Genomic DNA, 21,861 nt, shown 5'->3' with positions numbered 1-21,861 from the left:
GGAGCAATGGAAGAAGGTCATATGGTTTGATGAGTCCAGAGAGGTGGCTGAAGTGATGCACCCATCATGCCTAGTGCCTACCGTACAAGCATGTGCAGGGTAGTGCTATGATCTGGGGTTGCTGCAGGTTGGTCAGGTCTAGGTTCAGCAACGTTATGTGCCCAAAGAATGAAGTCAGCTGATTACCTGAATATACTGAATATAGACAAGGTTACTCCATCAACGGATTTTTTTCTTCCCTGATGGCACGGCCATATTCCAAGATGACAATGGCAGGATTCATCAGGCTCAGATAGTGAAAGAGTGCAAGGGTCAGGGAGCATGAGATCATCATTTTCACACATGGATTGGCCACCACAGAGTCCAGACTTTAAACCCATTGAGGATATTGGTGGAGAAGATTTCCACCATCAGCAATAGGAGATATTGAGGAAAAATTTATGCAACTCTGGATGCAGAAGCTTGTGGAAATTATGCCACAGCCAATGTGTGCCATATTCCAAGATAAAGGCGGTCCAATTAGAGAGTGTGATTTTTTGTGGCCAGGTAGTGCCATTTAGAATTACATTAGGAATATGCTGTCCTGGTAATATGATTAAACAGAAAAGTTACCAGAGTAATCTTAACACTCAAATAGTTGATTTAACTTTGGTAAATGTGCTGTGTATTCAAAATGGCTCCATAGGCTGTGATCAGATATTACTTAGAGTATTATTTTATTATATTATAAGTGGAATTAGAATGTGTACACACGCCCAAAAAAATTGTAACAAGTAAAAGTAAAAATTAAGGCACAATTTGTATGGCTTTTGACACTAAAATGTCATTCCATACCCAATTACCTTTAAAAGCCTGGAAATTAAACATAAATGACTCCACCTGGCTTGTGTATCTCTCTCTTTCATTACTGTGACACAAAAATACCTAGATGCAACCTCAACTGAATTGGCCACCTGGCTAATTTGATCCACAAAAAAAAAACTACTCAATACACCATGTGCCAGTGTAGCAGATAATTGGTAGCAGTGTGCTACTTCAGAATGAAGCTCACACATGTGACAAAACACATTCATTTCAAGCTGGGCCCTGCCATTCTTCTTCTTTTCTTTCCACTTAATTTACACAGTGTCCCGCTTTCCCCTTCCATCAGCACGTGTAAGAGATGGCAGCTCCATTACAGAAGAAAAGAGGCAAGATGCTAGCTAGCACACACCTGCACAACAATAACACACTTTTAAATAAACAACACTAAAGTGTTACCAATCTCAGCTGTTTTCTCCTTTAGCACCAGCCTTGAATTCACCTGCCAGCTTGCCTGCCTGCCACGAGACAAGAATGTATCCGGTGCTGAAATGTACAGGTCTATTATGAAGAAGTAAAAGGTCTGGTCCTTATTTGATGCAGACATGAAAAAAACAAATAAAAAAGCAAGGCCACCAACAAATGCTTGGGTGTGGTTGGGAACCCTGTGTGGAGGCATATATGCTTTATTACACAATCATTTCTCTTGCATGCGCTGATGTAAGCAACCAGCGTCTAGACGTTGGGCTGCTTAATTACTCAGCTGTGGGCTTTAAACACATATTTGTTCTGTAAACAACAAAAAGGTCACACTTACTTTTGATAGTCTCATAAATACACTTTTATAGCAAAGCTGCCACAAACTGTTCTTTGAACAATGCCACTAATTACATTTAAGACTTCAGAAATCTTCACTTACACTAACATGCTACCGGTTGTTGGAAAGGATATTGTCCTATAACTTTTGCCATGTCCCAAAGAAGCTTCTTTGTAGCCAATCTGATTTTAAAAGTGTACAGAGTATAAACATGTTCACACCATTTAATAATTAAAGGCATGCAGCAAGAAATTTACAGAGATTTAACATCAGATTTTATGACATGGACAAACTACAACTAAATTTGGGTTGTTATTGATTTTTAGGTGCACCATCAAAATGAAGCGTAAGCTAAAGAACTAAAAAGTATACTGTACAAAATAACAAAGATAACTCCAGTACTCTGCCCACATTGTTTCACAACCTGCAAATATTCAAGAGGTTGAGTAAGACGGAAAAGCTTGTGTCAGCAAAAGCAGCAGGGGATACCGGGTCGCTTTTTCTTGCTGCATATTGACCCAGTTATCTGGTACAGTTTGGAGTGTTTCAAAGGGCTCAAGAGTTTCACTCCTAAAGTGTAGTAAACAGTGCCTGAGGCATGGGAGCAGGCACTGGCATCCTGCTTCTGAGCTTCTGCCAGACGTTAATCCTCTCCAGTGGGTCCAGGCTGGACAGTGTGGGGGAGTGCAGATTTACAGGAAGAGAAATGAAGGGAATGAGATTCCCCTCAGGACAATTAGGTTGACAATCTCATAGCCTTTTGCTTTGTTGTGTCCCAGTACACCCACACTGCACCCTTCCGGGCTCAGAGACTCCATATCTCAGGCATACTGAAATATTTCTTTTATTGCTGCAAATAGACAATACTTTAATTTCATATTAGCTATGTTCTAAGGCCTAGGCTGCAGACAAATTAATGAAGGATCTGATAGGAAGGATATGTGGTAGGACAGGTCTTCGGTAGGACAGGTCCTCTGTACAATCTATTCTTAGTAGGATAGGTCTCTTGTACATATTGTCCTCGGTAGGACGGGTCCTTTGTAGGACAGGTACTCTGTACAAATGATCCTTGGTAGGACAGGTCCTCTGTAGAAAGGGTCTTCTCTAGGATGGGTCCTATTTAAGACAGATCCTCAGTAGAACGTGTCCTCGGTAGGACGTGTCTTTGGCAAGACAGGTTTTCTGCAAAAATGATTTTCGGTAGGACGGGCTCTCTGTAGAAAGGGTCTTTCTTAGGATGAGTTCTATTTAAGATGGATTCTTGGTAGCACAGGTCCTCAGTAGGACCGGTCCCCTGTACAATTAATTCTTGGCAGGACATGTCCTCTGCACAAATGATCCTTAGAAGGATGTGTTCTCTTCAGGATGGGATCTTTGGAATAAAGTCTCATCAGTAGGACAGTTAACAGGACTACAGTGTGTACATGTACTTGATCATAAATTATCATCTCATGCTGCAGCTTGGAAATGATTATATCTATAAGTTGTGAGGTGCTATCTTTTTTTATCACGCTGCAGCCTAGGCTTTGGGACACAAAGCTACAATAATTCTCAATAGTGTCTTCTACTTCTAGTTCTACATTTTGGACCTAAAACTGGTACTTTCTATATGTAAAAATAGAAATGTGTTTCTACAGAAAACAGAAGTTGTGTATCACTGCTTTCCATCTACCACTCCCTGCCATTTTAGGGGATCAAACCAGTGAAGTTTCAGTCCCAAGCCCACTTTTCTAACCTTAAGGCCACTAATTTGCCTGATATCTAATATTCTGGCCATCCTAGCCTTTGTGGGATGAAAGAAGAGCCAGTGCAGTGCAGAGCAGTAAAACAGTCCCAGGGAAGTAATAAAACTCCTGTCCTGCTCTTTATCAGCTCTTACAAAGCAATGGAGAATATTGCATTGCTGCATTATTGCTGTATTATTTTCTCAGAGCAAGTTTGCCATCTACTTCTGTGATGGCCTGAGGGATGAACTTTTCACTGTAAAATAGAGTAAGAGTGAGAGTAAGAGTGGTAGGCTAGTCTGTGAGTGTGGGAATGTAAGACAGGGAAGGAGAGAGAGAGAGAGAGAGAGAGAGAGAGAGAGAGAGAGGAACTGGCAGATGATTTGGCTCTCTGACAGAGACCAGGGCCAAGTCCTGTCCACTAAAGTCCTAACTCCTTTATTCATTCATTCACTCTGTGATGTATGGCCCTCTTTGATCTTGCCTGCATAAAACTGCTGAGCTACACACAGCAGGTCAATGCTGTTTCATGCTCAGCGGTCATCATTCAGTGCCACTGTAATTCAATACGATTCACTCTTTAGCTGTATACTAATGCACTGCTGCAGCTTCAGAAGAAAGCTCATCTTTTCTTTCATTCCAAAAGCATAAATCATTGTTATATATCGAGGAAGTATTGCTTCTAAAACAAATAAAATATCTCAAATTAATAATATAAATATTAGTGCAATTGAATGGCACTTCCACAGCATATTATATCATCATTTAGTACCAACTCAGTCATGATTCCATGTGAGTTGAATTGGGACTAAAATGTGATCTGTAAACCTTGGTGAGCTCTGATTGGTTAGAGAGAATGGCCATTTTATGCAACGCAATGAAGACATCCAGCACACACTATACAAACATTTGTAAAATCTCTAAGCTAGCAGCTTGTAAAAGTTTGTCATGGTTTATTGTAAAAATTGTCATTGTGTCAAGTGTTTTGCGATATCATTTTGAGGAGTAGCGGAAAATGAACCAGGTTCCAGTGGGGGGTGGGAGTTGGCGGTGTATTGGGGGGGCTAGTGGATTCAAGCAGAACTGAGTAGTGTAGGAACTGTGCAGTAGAAACGTGACCTACAAACTCAGAAACTTCATTTAGAGTCCTCAAAATAATGAGATTGTATCTCAAAATAAGACCGTATCTAAAAAAAAAATCTTCAGAAATGGGTAAGTGTCCTCAAAATAATGATACAGTTTCCCACAAAAATACTTTCCATTTCAAAATAATAAGTCTGGATGATTTAGTTAGATCGGAAGTAATAGTTTCTTATAGTCTTATTTATACTAGAAAGCATCTCATTAAATGAGTAGAACTGATGGAAAACATAAAAACTCATTTAGGTCAACTGATGCCACACAAATTTCCCTCATAACACACACAAACATCCTGGTCACACAAGGTGAAAGTGAGTTTGCTTGCTCAGCAAACTGCAGTGAACTTGCAGAGATGATCCAGCTCATGGCTTTGGATCAGTTCACTAACAGGCCAAAAGGAAACTAATTAGCCCTGCAGAAACATCAAAGCAGAAGCTGTAAAGCTGTGAGAATTCTTCATTAGGTACGAGCTTGCCGTCGGAGAGTTGATGGGGCCATGGCAACCTGTGTAGACAACTGTTGTCAGTGACAACACAAAGCACGGTACTGTCAGCATTACTTCTCATTATTCTTGGACACAATATTAAAAAATGCCATATAACGCGACCTCTGAACGCTGAAAAGAAAGAAGAGCTTTAATGAAGAAAGAATATTCAATTCAAATCATGAAAGACACACATGCGCTCTGATCCCCACAGGCCACGAGGCTGAGCCGTGTTTGTGTCTAATGCTTTAATGCTCGCTTATTTCAGCTTTACTGAGTTTGATGGAGTGTTATGTCTGGCAATGTGCTGCTGCGGAGTAACTGTGGCCGATATGGGCCTAAAATATGATCACAATAATTCAGGGTACTTTTGCGTTTTACGGTGATGATATTTTTGGCAATAAGAAAAAACACTGATGTTTTTTTTTTTTCTCAAATTAATTTCAAGAATATACTACTGCAACTATAGATACACACACACATATACACACTATTTTGTAACTTAAAAAGACTTGGAATTTGTATAAAATAAAATAAATAATGTAACAAAAGTAACGTAAGAAACGATCTACTACAATACTGAAGTGCAGAATATTTAGTGCTACGCCTGTCACAAAACATGTTTATTTGCATTATTTGTATTATCGTCACTTTACGACCATTTTATACCATTTATACACATAATGATAAAACTATAGCATAATAATGCTAGTATATTTTTTAATGAGCTGTGGCTTTTTAATTACTTTTAATGATTAAGAATATTAAATAGGAACAGATATAATGTATTCATATCCTAAATAAACAAAATTAAAACACTGCTTATAAAGAATACTGTACATACTGTTTCATTACTGCCAATAGGCTCTCATTGTATAACAAAAAAAACAATGGCCAACACTGACCAAAAATTATGTTAAAAAATTATGTCCATATATTGTATGATGTATGTCGATAGTGTAGTTAGTGTAGTTTTTTGTAGTTAAAAAAAAAATGGGGATATTATCGTGAACTAGGGATGCAATAATCAGTCAACATACATGGCAATATATATTATTACAAAACTGTTGAGTAGATATGTTAATTTCAACACATCATTAAAAAAGAAATACATAAAATAACATAAAAAGTAAAAAGACATTCAATTTAGTTTTATCATTTGGTCACAGGGTCAAGATACATTAAAGCAACCCAAATCAACTTATACTATCAAGTTGTATAATCGTTTGTTAATCGTCTAATGAAAAAAATGTTTTACAGATTAGTTGACTACTAAAATAAACATTAGTTACAGCTCTATAATAAACTATATGATATGGAACACCACTAGCTCTGATTCCTGAAGGCCACGAGGCTGAGCTGTGTTTGTGTCTGATATTCTAATGCTCGCTTATTTCAGCTTTATTTCAGATGGAGTGTTATGTCTGGCAATGTGCTGCTGTGGAGTGACTAAGCCTGTGTACGTTTCAGCGACTGCCTCAAACAATGCTGGATGTCTGAGAGTGCATCTGAGGTCACGCACTTACTCTCATCCACACACACACACACACACACACACACACAAAGACCACTTTTTAATAGAATGTTACAGAATTAGGCACACTGGATCATAATCACGTTGATGCTTGATCACCTGAGCTGTAAGCTCAGTGTGTGAGCATGTGCGAGAGTGTGTGTGCACACGTGTGTGTGTGAGCCTGAGCTCGCTCTCTCTCTCCTCTCACACACACTAAATTATTCAGCAGGACATGCACCACCACACAGCGCATTGGGTCTCCATGACAACCGCCATCCCACATGCTCAGCCGCTGTTGCCACTTTTGGGCAAATGTCAAGAAATACCATGGCCCTTATAATGAATTTAATGTTAGACTCACATTACACACCTTCCACAAGACTGAAGATCTGATTTCCAGGCTTAATCCGGTTATAAGCGCATTTCTGAACTTTCATCCGAATGTTCAAGTAGTCATATAAACAGCATACTTCAATATCTAAGATCGGAGTCTGAGATTTTGGCTTGGTAATCAGATTTCTCACAGTTCATGAAATCTCCGAATCAGAGTATAATCGTATTTTTTTTTTTTTTTTTGCTGCGAATGCATAAAAAAAACAGACCAAATTTTTACCTTCTAGTAGATGTTCTAGTATGTATTGTTTATATGTTTATATTGTGACTTGACATTTTAGTGAAACTTCTGTTTACCAGGATGAATATGTTATTCTTTGAGATCAATTGCCTGGTCGATAGCAAAAATCCGATTACTGACCTGATTTACGTAAACTTTTCCCTCATTATCTGATTACCCAAGGTCATGTAAACATGTTGACTGGATTACTGACAAACTCCAATGTTCGTAATCGGATTATGAACGCATGTATACGCACTCATCGTCATCGCAGCTCCTTTACTGGACAAATCCCTTAACTCCTGAGATGTTTCTACTTGTTTTTCTATGTTGATTTAATAGATGATTGGATGGTGAAATAACTTTGCCTTCTTATCTTCTATCACAGAGCTCAGTGCCGTATGATCTCAATCAGCTGTGGCACGGCCGTGACATTTCCCCACGCTCTCACAGTGTCATGTCATGAAAACTACTTGTCAGGAGTGCTGAGAGTACCTCCTGTCTCCATGTGCTTCTGTTCATCGCCACTGGAGTTGTCAACAACATTAAAGATTGAAAAGTAGCAAAAGCTTTTCATGGGCTCTTTCAGCAGCTCTCTACTGAGCAAAGGACTACAGAGAGAGAGAGGGAGAGACAGAGGGAAAGAGTGAGGGAGGGAGTGAGAGAAAAATAAAGAAAGACTTGCACTGTACAGAACACAATGGAAAGAGAGGGAGAAACACTGACATTACAATGCATGCATGCGTCTTTCTGGCTGAATCTCAAATACCTTTCAAATCCTCCCCATATAGTGAACTACATAATGCCTAAAGATGCAGATATTTCTAAATTTAAATTACTGCTCTATTACAAGTACATAATGCTGAGTTTAGGTTTAGTAGTGTGAAATTTGGCATAAAACCTGTGTTTTCTTCCTTCCTCTTGGTGTGTTGGGGTCTCTAATCTTGAGGTCTTCAAGGCAAACATGCAAGTTAGTCTCTGTGTTATAATCTCTGTTTAAGTGAAAATATTTATAAAAATACCTGGATACGTGTGGATATGGCCTTATATTGAGCAGAAATAATAATCATTAAAAAGGGAGATAGAGAAACAGCCTGACACTATCCATTCAAATCCATACAGTTAATGTCAGCATTTTGACATCCTGTCTACATAAACTTATTATTTTTGTCACTACAATTTGAGCTTTTATCCTCTCTAAAGTGAAAATTTCTTGGAAACTCAGTGTAGTTGTGTGGACTGGTTAAAGGACGCTTTATTAAAAACACACTGACATCACAAAGCATGAATTTTTCTGACTGAAAGACAAAGACTTACAGTGGACAAAAAACACACAATGGCACAAGAGAGCAGCATGTATGATAGCAAGAAATGAAAAAGAGAGCAATGAGGGATGAAACAGAAAAGATAGTAAGAGGGAGAAACAGGGAAGGAGGCTTGGAAAAGCCAATAGAGAAAAAGAAAAAAGACAGAAAGAGAGAGACAGAGGGAGAAAGAAACAGAGAAATAGAAAGATTCCCTCACTGCTTTTTTCTTTCTCTCTCTGACAAACGGTAGGTTTGAAACAGATGACAGAGAAAAAGACAGGGAGGGAGAGTGAGAGTAAAACAAACAATGAACAGAAAACAATGGTAAGAGAGAATAACAGTAAGATGAGGTACATTATGGCTAAAACTGAAATAAGGGGAAAAGAGAAAGAGAGAGAGAAATGGGGAACATGCACTGAAGGGGGCTGTTTCTCAGTGCATGTTCCTCATTTCCCTTTCTCTAGGCTTGGAACAGCTGATGGAGAAAGAGAGAGAGAGCAAGAAAGAAAGAAAGAAAGAGAAAGACGAGACACTAACTTATAGTAAACATACAGTACAGACAGCAGAGCTCCAGAGGACCTGCTACAAGAAAGGTGAAATATTTGAAAACAAAAGGTTTCTCTTTTATTAGAAACGTTCTGTGGCCTGTGCTGGTGCTCTCTCCTGCATCCGGCAGGACTGTGTGATAGGTAAACAGACTGACATATCGTATCCACCCCAGGGGCTCGCACAAATCTGTTCACCCAGCAAAGCCAAGCTGACGTCAGAAAGGCCATGTGTGAGCACAACATGCTGTACCAAGCACAGAGCATCTCTGCATCTCTCTCTCTCTCTCGCTTTCTCTTTCTCTCTGAGAGAAACTGATGATGGCACATGATGACACATGGCAGAAACTAAATGCACACAAACAGACACCGCTTGCAGAGGTTGCAGAGTTCCAGCAGCTATTGTCACAAATTATAGTCAAAATCTCTGAGGAGTAACTATAAAAAGCTCAGTGATGAGGCTTAGTTTCATCTTTAAACCAAAGCACCCAGCCTGACAAAGGTCTGATAGCATCTGATTGGACCACTGAACGTTCTCAGGAGTGGGTCAGTAGGTGGGAAATAGGAGTAAGTGACACATGAAAGAGAACAGCCCTGGGTAGGGGGGAGTCTTTAGTGGGGCTCTGGTTGGGAACCACTCAAGAGGGAGTTTATTTCCCAGCCATAAACAGAGTCAGTGAGACACTAGGCCACCACCACATCGTATAAACAGACAGACAGACAGAAGGGGTGGCAGAGCCGAGCAAGACTAATAAACACACTGGCTTTTCTGCTCATTCATGACCCCTTTAAAGGAGAGCTTGATGTCGGCCTGTGTGACACAGGTGCCGCCACGTTAGTGTCGGACATCACACCGGCGCCTTTCAATAATTCAGAGAGATCTCTAGGGGCCCGGCTCGTCAAAAACAGCAACACGGTGATCGCAGGCGGCCTGGCTTTTGTAGCACTGCCGTATACCGGCACCCAGCAGGACTCTCCACATCAATGGCTTTCTGAAAGAGGGAAAGTGAAATAGCTGAGATCGTGCTCAGCTCAGATGATTGTGAATTCTCTTTGAGGTTGTGAGCGTTTTTTTTTTTTAGGTTATCTTTTTTTTTTTTTTTTACGCTGCTGCTAGTTGAACCTGAGGCGAGGTGGCCCAAGAGAGTGTGTCTATAGTATGTGTGTGGATGTGTTGGGCTCAAAATCTGCGTGACTCACGCACTGGGTTTTCGCACCTGACGCTGAGCACAGAGAGATTCAACTTTGACTCATTCATGCACAAAACACAACACTGCCACAGCTGCACAATGCAGCTCTAATAAAAGGTGGTGGAGGAAGGAAGGGAGGAAGGAAGGAAGGCAGGAAGGAAGTTGTCTAGATTGCAAGCAAGCGAGGAAAAAGTTGCGCTCCATCCCAATCACAGCTCCTCCAAAGTTCTTTGTCCGTTTTATCCTGATGACATCAACCAAAAATCGACAGATAATGAAAAGAAAAAGACAAAAAAAGGCGCTTTGTTTGGCTCCATTCACGAACACCTACGCAGCCGTGTTCACATCATCTCCGACAAAGTGACAAAAGCTTCACATTACTGTCAAGAACATCATTATTAAGAAGACAGGCTTTAGCAGGAAGACTCTGATGGAGTTTTGAGATATTGATGGTTTTGAAAAGAACTGACACATGTTACTACTTCAGTGTTTCTGCTGTATATTTTTTTCAGCAGTGGCAGCAGGCCCACGCTCTCCCTAACCGTCCCCCTTTATTATGAACACTCATATGTTTACTTTCAACTCACAATTAACTTATGAGCATACATGTATTAGAATACAGCATTCAGCCTCTCCTAATACACTTGGCATCAGTTCATTCGGTTTACTAACATTAGCTCTTTAAAGACTGGCTGTTCTTCTATCTAAAAAACAAAAGCAGTACATGGCTAGGATAGTAATGTCAGCTGAGGTAACTTAGACCTAGCATTTAGACCTAGTTTGTTTACATAAAAACTGCCTTTCTTATTGTAAATATTAAGTCCATCCACTGTGATCCACTGTGGCTTTCTGTTTTGTTCATTTGGCTTTCATTTAAACAATATCTGTATGCTTTGACGCATGGTTCAACAAGGTTCAACATGGTTTTGGACCAATCTAACTATCTAGCTAGTTTATTGTTTAGCTAGTCTTCCCTAATTCTCCTTCACTGTTTGAAATTAAAAGTCCTTCTACTGCAAAGTTTTGGAATTGCAATTCCAAGACAGTTCTCAAGACTTTGAAGCAACTGCTTCAAATCTTATTCTTATTGAATAATGCTTATTAAGCATCACACTGTTGTGGATTTTGCAGCAAATCACAGCGATGTCTTTAGAAAAACAAAATAATACAGAAAAATTGGGCATTAAAATGAAACAAAGGTCCTCTTCAACTCCAATGACTGTTTTTTATTCTACTTAATTTTGTCAATTTCCCAAGTTCAATCAACCATGTTGTGAAGAAATGACTTTACTGTTGTTTGCCACATTTTTTTTTATCTGAAGACAGAAAAAAAGGAAAATGGCTGCAGAAGGTCCCAGAGAGATAAGTGGAATGAAAAGATTACACATGCATTGTCTCCTCTTAATAATTTTGACTTTTTTTTTTTAATAATATCAAATAGGTTCGCCTGAGCATTCTTGCATAACACTCCTTCTTGCCTTTTTCCAGCGCCGCCAGTTAATACCTCCTTTGTCCGTCACACGCAATTAAAAATGACACACGCGCCGAAAAATGTTCAGCTCTACTGGGAAGAAGGGCCATTTGAAAAAAAGAAATGGGACCATTACAAAACAAATGAAATTAAATGTGTCAGTGCCATTGTGGCAGAACTGTACTAATCTGAGGAAATGGCTTTTTAGCTGCGAGGGAGAGGAACAAAGGCGTGAAACAACGGAGCGAAGAAGAGAACTCTGTGGCAGGGGGATGAGGAGTAGGAGGAGGAGAAGGAGAGGGAGCTGGAGAGTGCAGGGGTCAAGTTGTGTCCAAATCTCTGGAGGAGGAGAGCAGAAGGAGGAGGAGGGGTGGAGCTGTGGCGATGATGTATGACCACTGGCCTCCTTTCTTCAGGCACACTCAGGATGTCTCTGGACAGCAGCCCCACCACCAAAAGCAGGCCAGGAGACAGCCAAACCCTTACAGCTAAACTACATACAGTGCAGAGCTGCAATTTGGATGAAGAGTCACAGGCTCAACCTGTACCTCTATAACTCTTAAGCCTCTTTCTGTCTGCACTTGAGAGAGTGTGTGTGTGTATGTGTGTGTGTGTTTCTGTCTACAAAACAAAGCAACAAAAATGAGCCACTGCAAGAGCGAGGCAGCACATATGCCAAACCACGCCAATAACCCAGTATGAACTTAACCACCTTCCATTTTCACCACTACGGGGGTGGAAAGTGCACATAAATGTCCCTCTATCTCTCTCTTTCTTTCTCTCCTTTTTTCTGTAGACATTTTCTGCACATTGATTCATGTGAGCACTCATTAAAGGCAGCAAACATCTATACTCATTGACAGGCCTGGGCTGATAAAAAACAAAATTGGTCACAAACCATGAAAGAGTTAGACCCCCCACCCCACTCACTCTCTCTGTCTAACTCACTTCATTTTGCCCTACTGAAAAGTTCAAACCAATAATAAAAAAAGTTTGTGGCCACTTTATCCTGAAAAATCGGTTACTCTCAACCATCTGTTCTTAATCAGTTCTCAAAATACAAACCTAAACACTAAAATAAAAAATGAGGCTATTTTGCATTTGCTTATACATGGACATGCCAAAAAGATAAGCAGACTGTAAACTGATCATACAGTACTTGGGAACACCCACATCTGTACAAGTTGTGTTTGGTGTTTTGATATTGTGAGTGAGGCTGAACACTGGCCAGTGTGCTCATGGCAAGGTGAAATTAATTAGTTTAAATTTGAGCATGGCATGATCATGATAGTGAGCATAGGTGGATGGAACAATTTTTTTGGCATTTGGATATTCTACAATGACACATGTAGACCAGGAATACACCAAAGAAAGCCTTACCACCCACAGTGGACACAGAGCCGAGTGGGTTGACAATGGTTGTGGCTTGTGACACCTGGCACGAATTGTCTACGCAAAAAGACATGCAATTCTACCAGCAATTATTCAAAGCAAAATATATGCAGCTCAGTGACGTGTACTTGAGTTTACATAAAATATGGCAAAACTCATGAGATGCCCAGGAGATACTACTTCCACGAGTAACTATACCATAATTTTTGGCATATAAGTATACAGACAGGCTTAGTCCGATTAAAAGTGAGTAGTTTGTAACTGCAATGAGGGGAAACCCCTCAGTCAAGCATCACACAAAATGCATCACAGACGCTTAAGTTTAATTTACCATTTCTTTCCTTCTTTTTTCCAGGTTTTAAATACAAACCATGTTGTTGTAATTCGACTGACTCCACACTGTTTATAAGTCCCTTCCACATGAAGAGTTACTGTAAACCAAGCCGAGCCCTCAGCCCTTTGTTCCTGAATTAAACAAGGTGAGGAGGAATCCTGATACACTCGCCGTGTTACCATTAAAACATTTGCGAAGACCAGCCAGTTCTTCTCCAGTTACTGCCCTCAGAGTTTGCTGGCCGGATCTCAACTTTGATCATGCTGATTTAGCCTACTTCAGCCTCTCATGAATCGAGTCATGCCAACAGAAAAGCACAAGAAACTGACCAGCTTTTACAGGCTCTGACCAGTGCATGCTGTCCAGAAGAAAATTAAAGACAAACATCATGACCAATAGCTTTTTATATTTTCAACCCTGCTGTTTTCTTTTTCTTTTTACAGAAAGGGAGGAGACACATGGATGCATTAAACCCATATGTAGGGCAATCAAGAGATGCTGAAGCATTGTTTTGAAGATGTTCTTCACTGTGCTGGGTCTGGGTCTGCTGCTTTGTGTGTAAGTGTATGTGTAGCAGGCAATGAGAAGCAGCTGGGCACAAAGTGACACAAAGCAACGTGTGCTCAATTGCTGATACAGCATATGGTACCGTACAGTGTCAAGACAACATACCACAGTGTTGTTAAGCCATTAAACTGTCTATCATACAGCCTATTAAACAACATTCAGTTGATTTCAGCAGCTTCAGAAGTAACATGAATGTGGATTTGATGATATGTAGATTATGTGATTGATATGAGATAAGGCTAGAGAGAGCATTTTGCATGCTGTTTTTCCTTTTTTTTTCCGGTGAGCACCTCTTTTTCCTGTGCAAGCTCAGGAGCTCAAGCTCACAAAGTTTCTACAGATGCCCCATGTTTTGTAGATTCACTACAGCCTGGTACGGCAGCCGCACCTCCTATAACCTCAAGACTCTTTAGAGAGTGGTGAGAAAAGCAGACTACATCATCATCACAGGCAACAAACTTAAAGCCCTACATGACATTAATCAGTCCTGATGCCTGAGAAATCTAAGAATAAGGTTGGACAAGGCTGGACAGTCTGTTTACAGTTTTCTATGCTGCTATCTGGCTGGAGTCACTACAGCATCCAGGCTAGAATGAACCAGCTAAAGAACAGTTTCTACCCACATACTATGAGGCTTTTGAATCAAGCTGTGAAGCTGTGTACTTAGTATATTTAGTTCAGTATATTTGTGTATCCCTGCTGTGGAGTAATTTCCTGAGCCTCACCACAAGCATTTCAACCATTTCAATGCATGCATGCATGTATGTGTTTATTATCTGACTAGGCTTGCACGATATGGGATTTTCAGGTGTGATAAGAATATATTCTTAAAGAATATAAGGGTTCTGTCTTATAAGGATCTTAATCAATTATTTCTCCTGCTATTGTGTTTGCTGTTCTTGTTATTCATCTGATTATTAGTGCAACACTTTTGAGCAGCTTTATTGTCAGCTAATGATTGGGATTATTATTGGGATTCTCTGTCTGATCACATTTTTCAACAACACTAACAAGAAGCAAATGTACAAAGTATGATAAGCATTAATTTGCATACCATGGTATGTATATACAGCTCTGGGGAAAAAATAAGAGAGCGCTTCAAAATTATGATTTTGATTTTACCAAATTGACCTCTGGAATATGATCAAGAGGAAGATGGATGACCACAAGCCATCAAGCCAAGCTGAACTGCTTGAATTTTTGCACCAGGAGCGGCATAAAGTTATCCAAAAGCAGTGTGTAAGACTGGTGGAAGAGAACATGTTAAGCATGAAAACTGTGACTAAAAACCAGGGTTATTCCACCAAATATTGATCTCCTGAAGGCTTACGCTACCTCCCGGCCGCTGCGCTCCTCCAATGAACGTCGCCTCGCTTTGCCAAACACTCACACAAAGCAATCCAGACTGTTCTCATACGGAGTTCCCCAATGGTGGAACAAACTACCTTCCACTACCAGATCAGGAGAATCTCTCACTATCTTTAAGAAACTCCTGAAGACAGAGCTCTTCAAAGAGCACTTACTCTCCTAACACCTCTAACAAACTAACTAATTCTAACCTCATCTCCTTCTTCCTCTTCTCTACTCCTCTATCCCATTATTTCCCTCTGACCTCCTTAAGGCCCTATCTATAGATGCTTTATTTTTAACTTCTATTATTTTTGTACTTAACCTCTTCTATTATTTGCACTTCAATATTGTAAGTCGCTTTGGACAAAAGCGTCTGCCAAAAGTAATGTAATGTAATGTAATGTAATGTAATGTAATGTAATCTCTGGACTCCTTAAACTTTATGAATATAAATTTGTTTTCTTTGCATTATTTGAGATCTGAATGCTCTGCATCTTTTTTGTTATTTCAGCCATTTCTCGATTTCTGCAAATAAATGCTGTAACTGACAATATTTGTATCTGGAATTTGGGAAAATTGTTGTCTGTAGTTCATAGAACAAAACAAGAATGTTCATTTTACTCAAACATACACATATAATTGGCAAAATCAGAGAAACTGATTCAGAAACTCTAGTGATCTCTTGTTTTTTTCCAGAGCTGTATATCTGTATATACCATGGACCTCAGCAACCATAGGAATATTGACATGTTGTATGATGACAACTGGCTAAGTAAATAAACACTAAATCTTGAGACACAAACTAGAACTAAAACATAAACAAAGGTTAAGGCTTCTGTTTGTATGTAACTTAGCTCTGGTGGTCAGCCATTCATAATAATAATAATAATAATAATAATAATAATAATAATAATAAGTTTTCTCTCTCTCTCTCTCTTCTATTCTCCTACTGGAGAAATGTCAACAATAGCTAGCCTACTCCAGCAGTCTGCCACTGTTTTAACTACAGTGTGTCTTTTAGCCTGGAAGCCTGAAAATAACTGGAAATAAACACACCATAAACCTATGAAACCGTGAGGAGGTCTGGAGCTGTGTGGTTCACTCTCTGTCAGCCTGTGTAAGGCCAGTCTTACCTCCACACTGAACGGCTGCTCCTCTCCGCAAACAGCACATACAATCCAGAGCATGAAGTGCAGGCACAACGCCCCCGGACACAAGCTGTTCACACGCCTCCGAGCGGGCTGGAACGGTAACAAAAACATAGCGACCCGCGTTCAGGCTCGGGGTACCCTGGGTCTGTGTGTTAATAGTCAGTAAAGCCGCTGGAAGGAGTAAATCCCCGCGCTTCAGTAGGATGGCAACATTTGGGAGGATGTGTCGACCGCTGCCGAGCCGGAGGAAGAGAAAGAGGAGGAGGAGGAGGAGGAGGAGAAGAAGGAGAGGGAGAGGGAGGAGGAGGAATGGAGGAGCCGTCGAGCTGCTGGAGAGAAACCCGGAGAAGCCTGCGAGCTCTGGCCACACGAGCTGTGTCTCCTGGCCGTGCGCGGAACGAGCTGCACGGCGGCCTCCAGCGTGTGCGGGTCGGATGCTCTGATCAGTACCATTGAGTTAGGCTCGTCTGCTCAGCGGCATAGCTGCTAGTTTTCAACCATCGCCTGCCTTTCTGCGCATGCGCGCCACTGCCATCTCTCTCTCTCTCTCTCTCTCTCTCTCTCTCTCTCTCTCTCTCTCTCACACACACACATACACACACAGCCCCTCCCCTACTGCTCACCGAGTCTTACAGTGAAAAACAGAGAGGTAGGTTGTACACAAAGCAGTACAGTAGGCCTATAGTATCAACACTGATGACAATAACAGTGGTGCCAAAAGAAATCAAAATAAATAGAATTACCGTTTTAAACGTATATTTATACCAATGCCCATTGTAAGATCATAAAAACCCATTTCAGCAGAAATAATAATAACGTTTTCTTAATATATTTCCTCATAATAAACGATAAAATTAATAACAATATTTTGTATTAATTATTTATTATTGAGTACTTTTATTTTGTACAGTTCCTGTTTTTCTCTCCACCCCATACACTGCTGCTACTAGGAAAAGAAATATGAAAAAATAAGCTAGGGAAAAAATAACAGGCCTATATCAAATCTGTAGAAAAAAAAAAGAAAATAAATAATACCAACAATAGTAAGACAATAAACATATGTAAAAATACAGCAGTGATAATAGCATTTTTACTGATTTAAAACATATAGAAAAATAAAAATAATTTTTATTATTTCTTATTGAGTACTTTTATTTTGTAAAAAATTTATTTTCACTTTATCAACCGTTTCTGTACTTCTCCCCACCTGACACTGCAGCTTAAGAAGGCTAGAAGGCATGTATAAACACTGATGAAAATAACAGTGTTACCAAAAATAAATAAAAGTACAGTAAGTTTTGAATGTGTTATATACCAATGCCAATATAAATCTCATTAATAAATGACCATTTCTTTTGTACAAGGTTTCCCTTCATTTTCTTCACTGTCCCTGTTCTTTTCTCTGCCTGATATCCTGATGCCTGATGCTGCTGCTAAGAAGGCTAGAAGCTAGAAAAACAAACAGTCTATAAGAAAACATAGCAGTGTCCACTAGAGGGATCCCTCAAAAGCCTCCAAATGATCTGGAGACACATCTACACAAACAAAGAGAAGAGAATTATATAAAGAAAAAAAAGAATGTCTGTGTTTTCTCTTGGCTTTTTGGCTTTAACTTATGCCTGATGGCTGTTACTCCATCTTAAGAGAGAGAGAGAGAGAGAGAGAGAGAGAGAGAGAGAGAGAATGTCATCTGTCTTAGCCCCTCTCAGTGTGTTTAGGCAACCCCAGCATTAAAATAATGCTCTTTGCATTTCTATATCAATTATCACTAAAATACTACCCTTATTCAAATATCAGTTAATTACATCCCAAGGGAATCACTATGGCATTCTTCATGTCACACATACAAAGCAGATTATAATGAGCCATCAAAAAAACAAAACCAAGAAGAATAATTCTTAACCCAAACACATGCAGGCAACACAGCTGATGATGAAGAAAGAGAAAAAAATGAGATTAAATGAAGCAGATCAATGATTTTCCACTTAGAGGCAATTGTGAAAGAAATGGCAAGAGCAGCAGGGTATTAGCCAATGCCATTAGCCTTGTTGATGAGGTCTCAATTTGCATGGGACCCAGGGGGAAGTGTTGTACACACTAAATGGGCATGCTCTCTGTGACTCCTCCTCACAAACATCTGCACAACGTCACAGCGTTCATACTAATCGTTACTCAAGCCACTGATAGTCCTTCAGGTCTAGAAACAGCATTTTATGGCAGTGAAAGTGTGCTGGCGTCTTGTAGCAGACTGCTTTAAATCATTCTGCCTCAAGGTAGTTTTATGGAGAGTGTGTATCCACTGAGGTCCACTTATGACCCCAGTAAAGACCAGAGCCAGAGGTCAATTGGTTACCAGAGAAATGTTGTAAAAGCAATGAGAGAATGCAAGTTAACAGCAGCCACAAACATTATGCTTTTCCTGGAGTAAAGCTACAGAACCGCTTTTTTCCATTAGGAAGAATTGAAAGAGCCATTTCATTGCATTACATAAGTTTTACCTTAATAAGCCAGTTGGAAATAGGCTTATTCTCAGTCCTTGTTAGAAAAGGCTCTAAAAACTCTAGAAGTACACTCACTTCTCAACCTTTGTCCCACAAATTGGCAGCCATGGGCTCCTCTAAGCAGCTGCCTAGGACTTTGAAAATAAAATAAGTGATGCCCACAATCTGCACAGTGTCACATCTTTCATATTTATCAGGAAAAGGCTATATGAAAATAGCAAAAACTGTTTACACCTAAAGTCACATAAAAATGGCAGTGTAAATACAACCAATACACATTTAAAGGAAACATAATAACGAGTATGAACTTCTGTCAAATAGCCCACCTCTGTTCACCCCCAGCACTCTAAAATACTCTACAATAGGGGCATAGCATTGCCCATGCAATATTATATATATATATATATATATATATATATATATATATATATATATATATATATATATATATATATATATATATATTTTTTTTTTTTTACACTATTAATAAACTCACAATAGCTCCACACTTCATTGGTAGAATTGTGAGGGCCCTGACAGAGCTTTAAAAGTGTGCAGGATGTTTATAAAAAAACATTGTTTATTTACACAGCACCTTCTGGTAGTTTTCTGGGTGCCAGCATCTTAAAATTAAATAATGAAGTCGAATGACGAGCACAAAATAAAAGGTAGGTTACGGGAAAAGATTGCACAATTAATTCTGTGGAAATGCATGAAATTCAGCTGTTGCTGAAAATATCACTAAAATATACATGCATTTTCACTGAACTGCCTTAAGGTGCTCTGTCTATAAACAGTCTTTTTAATAAACTACCTGTGCACTTTCAAAGTTCTCAGTTCCTTTTTTCAAATGTCATGAATAAGCCCCTACCACTAGCATTGTAAGCCTGTTGGGAGCATCAGCTAAAAGCACTGTATTACGGAACACTGGAGACAAATAGAGGTGAGCTATTTGCCAAATGTTTGTACTTGTTATTACATTTACATTTGACAGCTGAACACCAATACAATTACCTGTGTAATGATGCAAACTGCATGTTCCATTCCACACAGCAATCTGATTTCCCTCCCTGCTCTGCTCCCTGCTCTGCTCCCTGCTCTGCTCCCTGCTCTGCTCCCTGCTCTGCTCCCTGCTCTGCTCCCTGCTCTGCTCCCTGCTCTGCTCTCTACTACTCTGGTCTGCTGCTGTGCTGGTCTGCTGCTGTGCTGCTCTGCTGCTGAAAGCTTGCTTTAATCTTCAGCTTCTACACTTTTCTCTGTTTTCTTCTCTTTTACTCTCTTCACACTTACTAATCCACTTTTAGTCTGCTTCCTCTTTGCTCTACACACCTATTAATCCACTCTCAGTCTACTTTTATAGACTTTTTCCTCAGGTTTGCTGGATTAGCTGTTTGCTGCTGCAGTTTGTTTGTGTAAGTTTCTAATTTCAACTGAAACAAGGTGAGTGCTCTTTTTCTCCATGGCTTCTGCTCAGGTTTACACCTGTTTAGAGTGTGGCATGTATAGCTTAGATCCCTTATCCACCGATACTGGTAACAATAGTGGTATTTGTACTAAGTGTGAGATAGTTAGCTCCTTGGTGGATAAGGTGAATAAGTTAGAGCTGCACGTCCGGGGTTTAATAAGGGATAGACAGCAGGATTCACTGTTAGCAGCCCCGGGTGTCTCAGGGAGAGTTAGTACCCCCTCGACTCCGGCCTTAGAGCCCTCACAGCGGGGCGAATGGGTAACGTCTCGGCGGCATAGTCGAAAGGCTAAGGCTAATGCTACCGCAAAGGCCACAGCCAGCCCACCTAAACACCACGCTCCCCCAGTTCACGTGTCAAACAGGTTTGCCCCGCTCAGTGAAGCACCAACTGAGGAGCCTGTTAAAGGTACTCTGGTGATAGGAGACTCTATCGTCCGACACGTGAAATTAGCTACTCCTTTAGGGGCACCAGCGGCAACAGTTACTTGTTTACCGGGAGCCAGAGCACCGGACATTAGTGGCAACCTCAGGTTAGGGAATAGGAGATATTCGAGGGTAGTAATTCATGTAGGGGCCAATGATATTCGTCTGCGGCAGTCTGAAGTAACTAAGGCTAATATTAAAGAGGTGATTAAACAGGCCCAGACGCTGTCCGAGGAGGTAATCTGCTCTGGCCCCATCCCAATGAGGCGTGGTGATGAAGCTTACAGCAGGCTTTCTTCGCTGAACCGCTGGATGTCCAAGTGGTGTGCAGAAAATCATGTGGGCTTTATAGATAACTGGCTACACTTTGAGGGCAAGCCTGGTCTTTTAGGTAGGGATGGTGTCCACCCCACGCGGGAGGGTGCTGCCTTACTTTCATGCAGCATAGCTCATAGTCTTTTAGTTAGTCGGCAGAGTAGTATTAGAAGCTGCTGACAATCCAGAGCCGGGACCAGGCCGCAGACAGAGAGGCTTAACCAACCGTCTGCGAGCTGCAAAGAGACGTTACCTAGATACCAATGTATTCAGACTGTGTCTGTCCCCCGAGTCAAACAAAAACATCAAAAAACTAAAACAGTAAATCTAAATAACTTAAAGTGATAAAGTGATTATAGTTGGAGACTTCAACATTCATTTCGAAAAATTGGATGATCCATTAAAAAAAGCATTGACATCGATTTTAGACTCAGTTGGTATTATTCAAAATATAACAGGACCTACTCATTACTGTAATCATACTCTGGATTTAGTTTTGACCCTGGGTGTGAGCATAGATAACCCGAATATTCGTTCTCAAACCTCCGCAATTTCAGATCATTACCTTATTTCATTTAAATTAAATCTTAGTCATAATATACGTACATCCCCTAGCTACTCTGTAAAACGTTCAATTACGCCTTCTACAGCCCAACAATTTACACATAAGCTTCCAGACTTATCAACTCTAATATATTCTCCTATAGACCCAGTAGAACTAGACAAACTAACCGAAGGTTTAGAAAATACCT

The 21,861-nt window shown here is 40.2% G+C and overlaps 1 protein-coding gene across 2 annotated transcripts in view; it reads right to left on the bottom strand.

Annotated features, from left to right (window-relative positions):
- The window catches only part of LOC103046458 (matrix metalloproteinase-16-like), an 89,730-nt gene extending 72,803 nt beyond the window's left edge, over nt 1-16,927 (bottom strand). For both annotated transcript variants that reach the window (XM_049480197.1, XM_007250375.4), the window contains exon 1: nt 16,385-16,927. In XM_049480197.1, the coding sequence (XP_049336154.1) occupies nt 16,385-16,513 (129 nt within the window). In that variant the 5' untranslated portion in view covers nt 16,514-16,927. The remainder of the gene's footprint in view (nt 1-16,384) is intronic.
- Nucleotides 16,928-21,861: the final 4,934 nt, after the last annotated feature.

This window comes from Astyanax mexicanus, chromosome 6 (genome assembly GCF_023375975.1).
Source record: "Astyanax mexicanus isolate ESR-SI-001 chromosome 6, AstMex3_surface, whole genome shotgun sequence".
In the NCBI taxonomy this organism is placed as follows: Eukaryota; Metazoa; Chordata; class Actinopteri; order Characiformes; family Acestrorhamphidae; genus Astyanax; species Astyanax mexicanus.
This window is presented reverse-complemented; position numbering and strand designations above follow the sequence as displayed.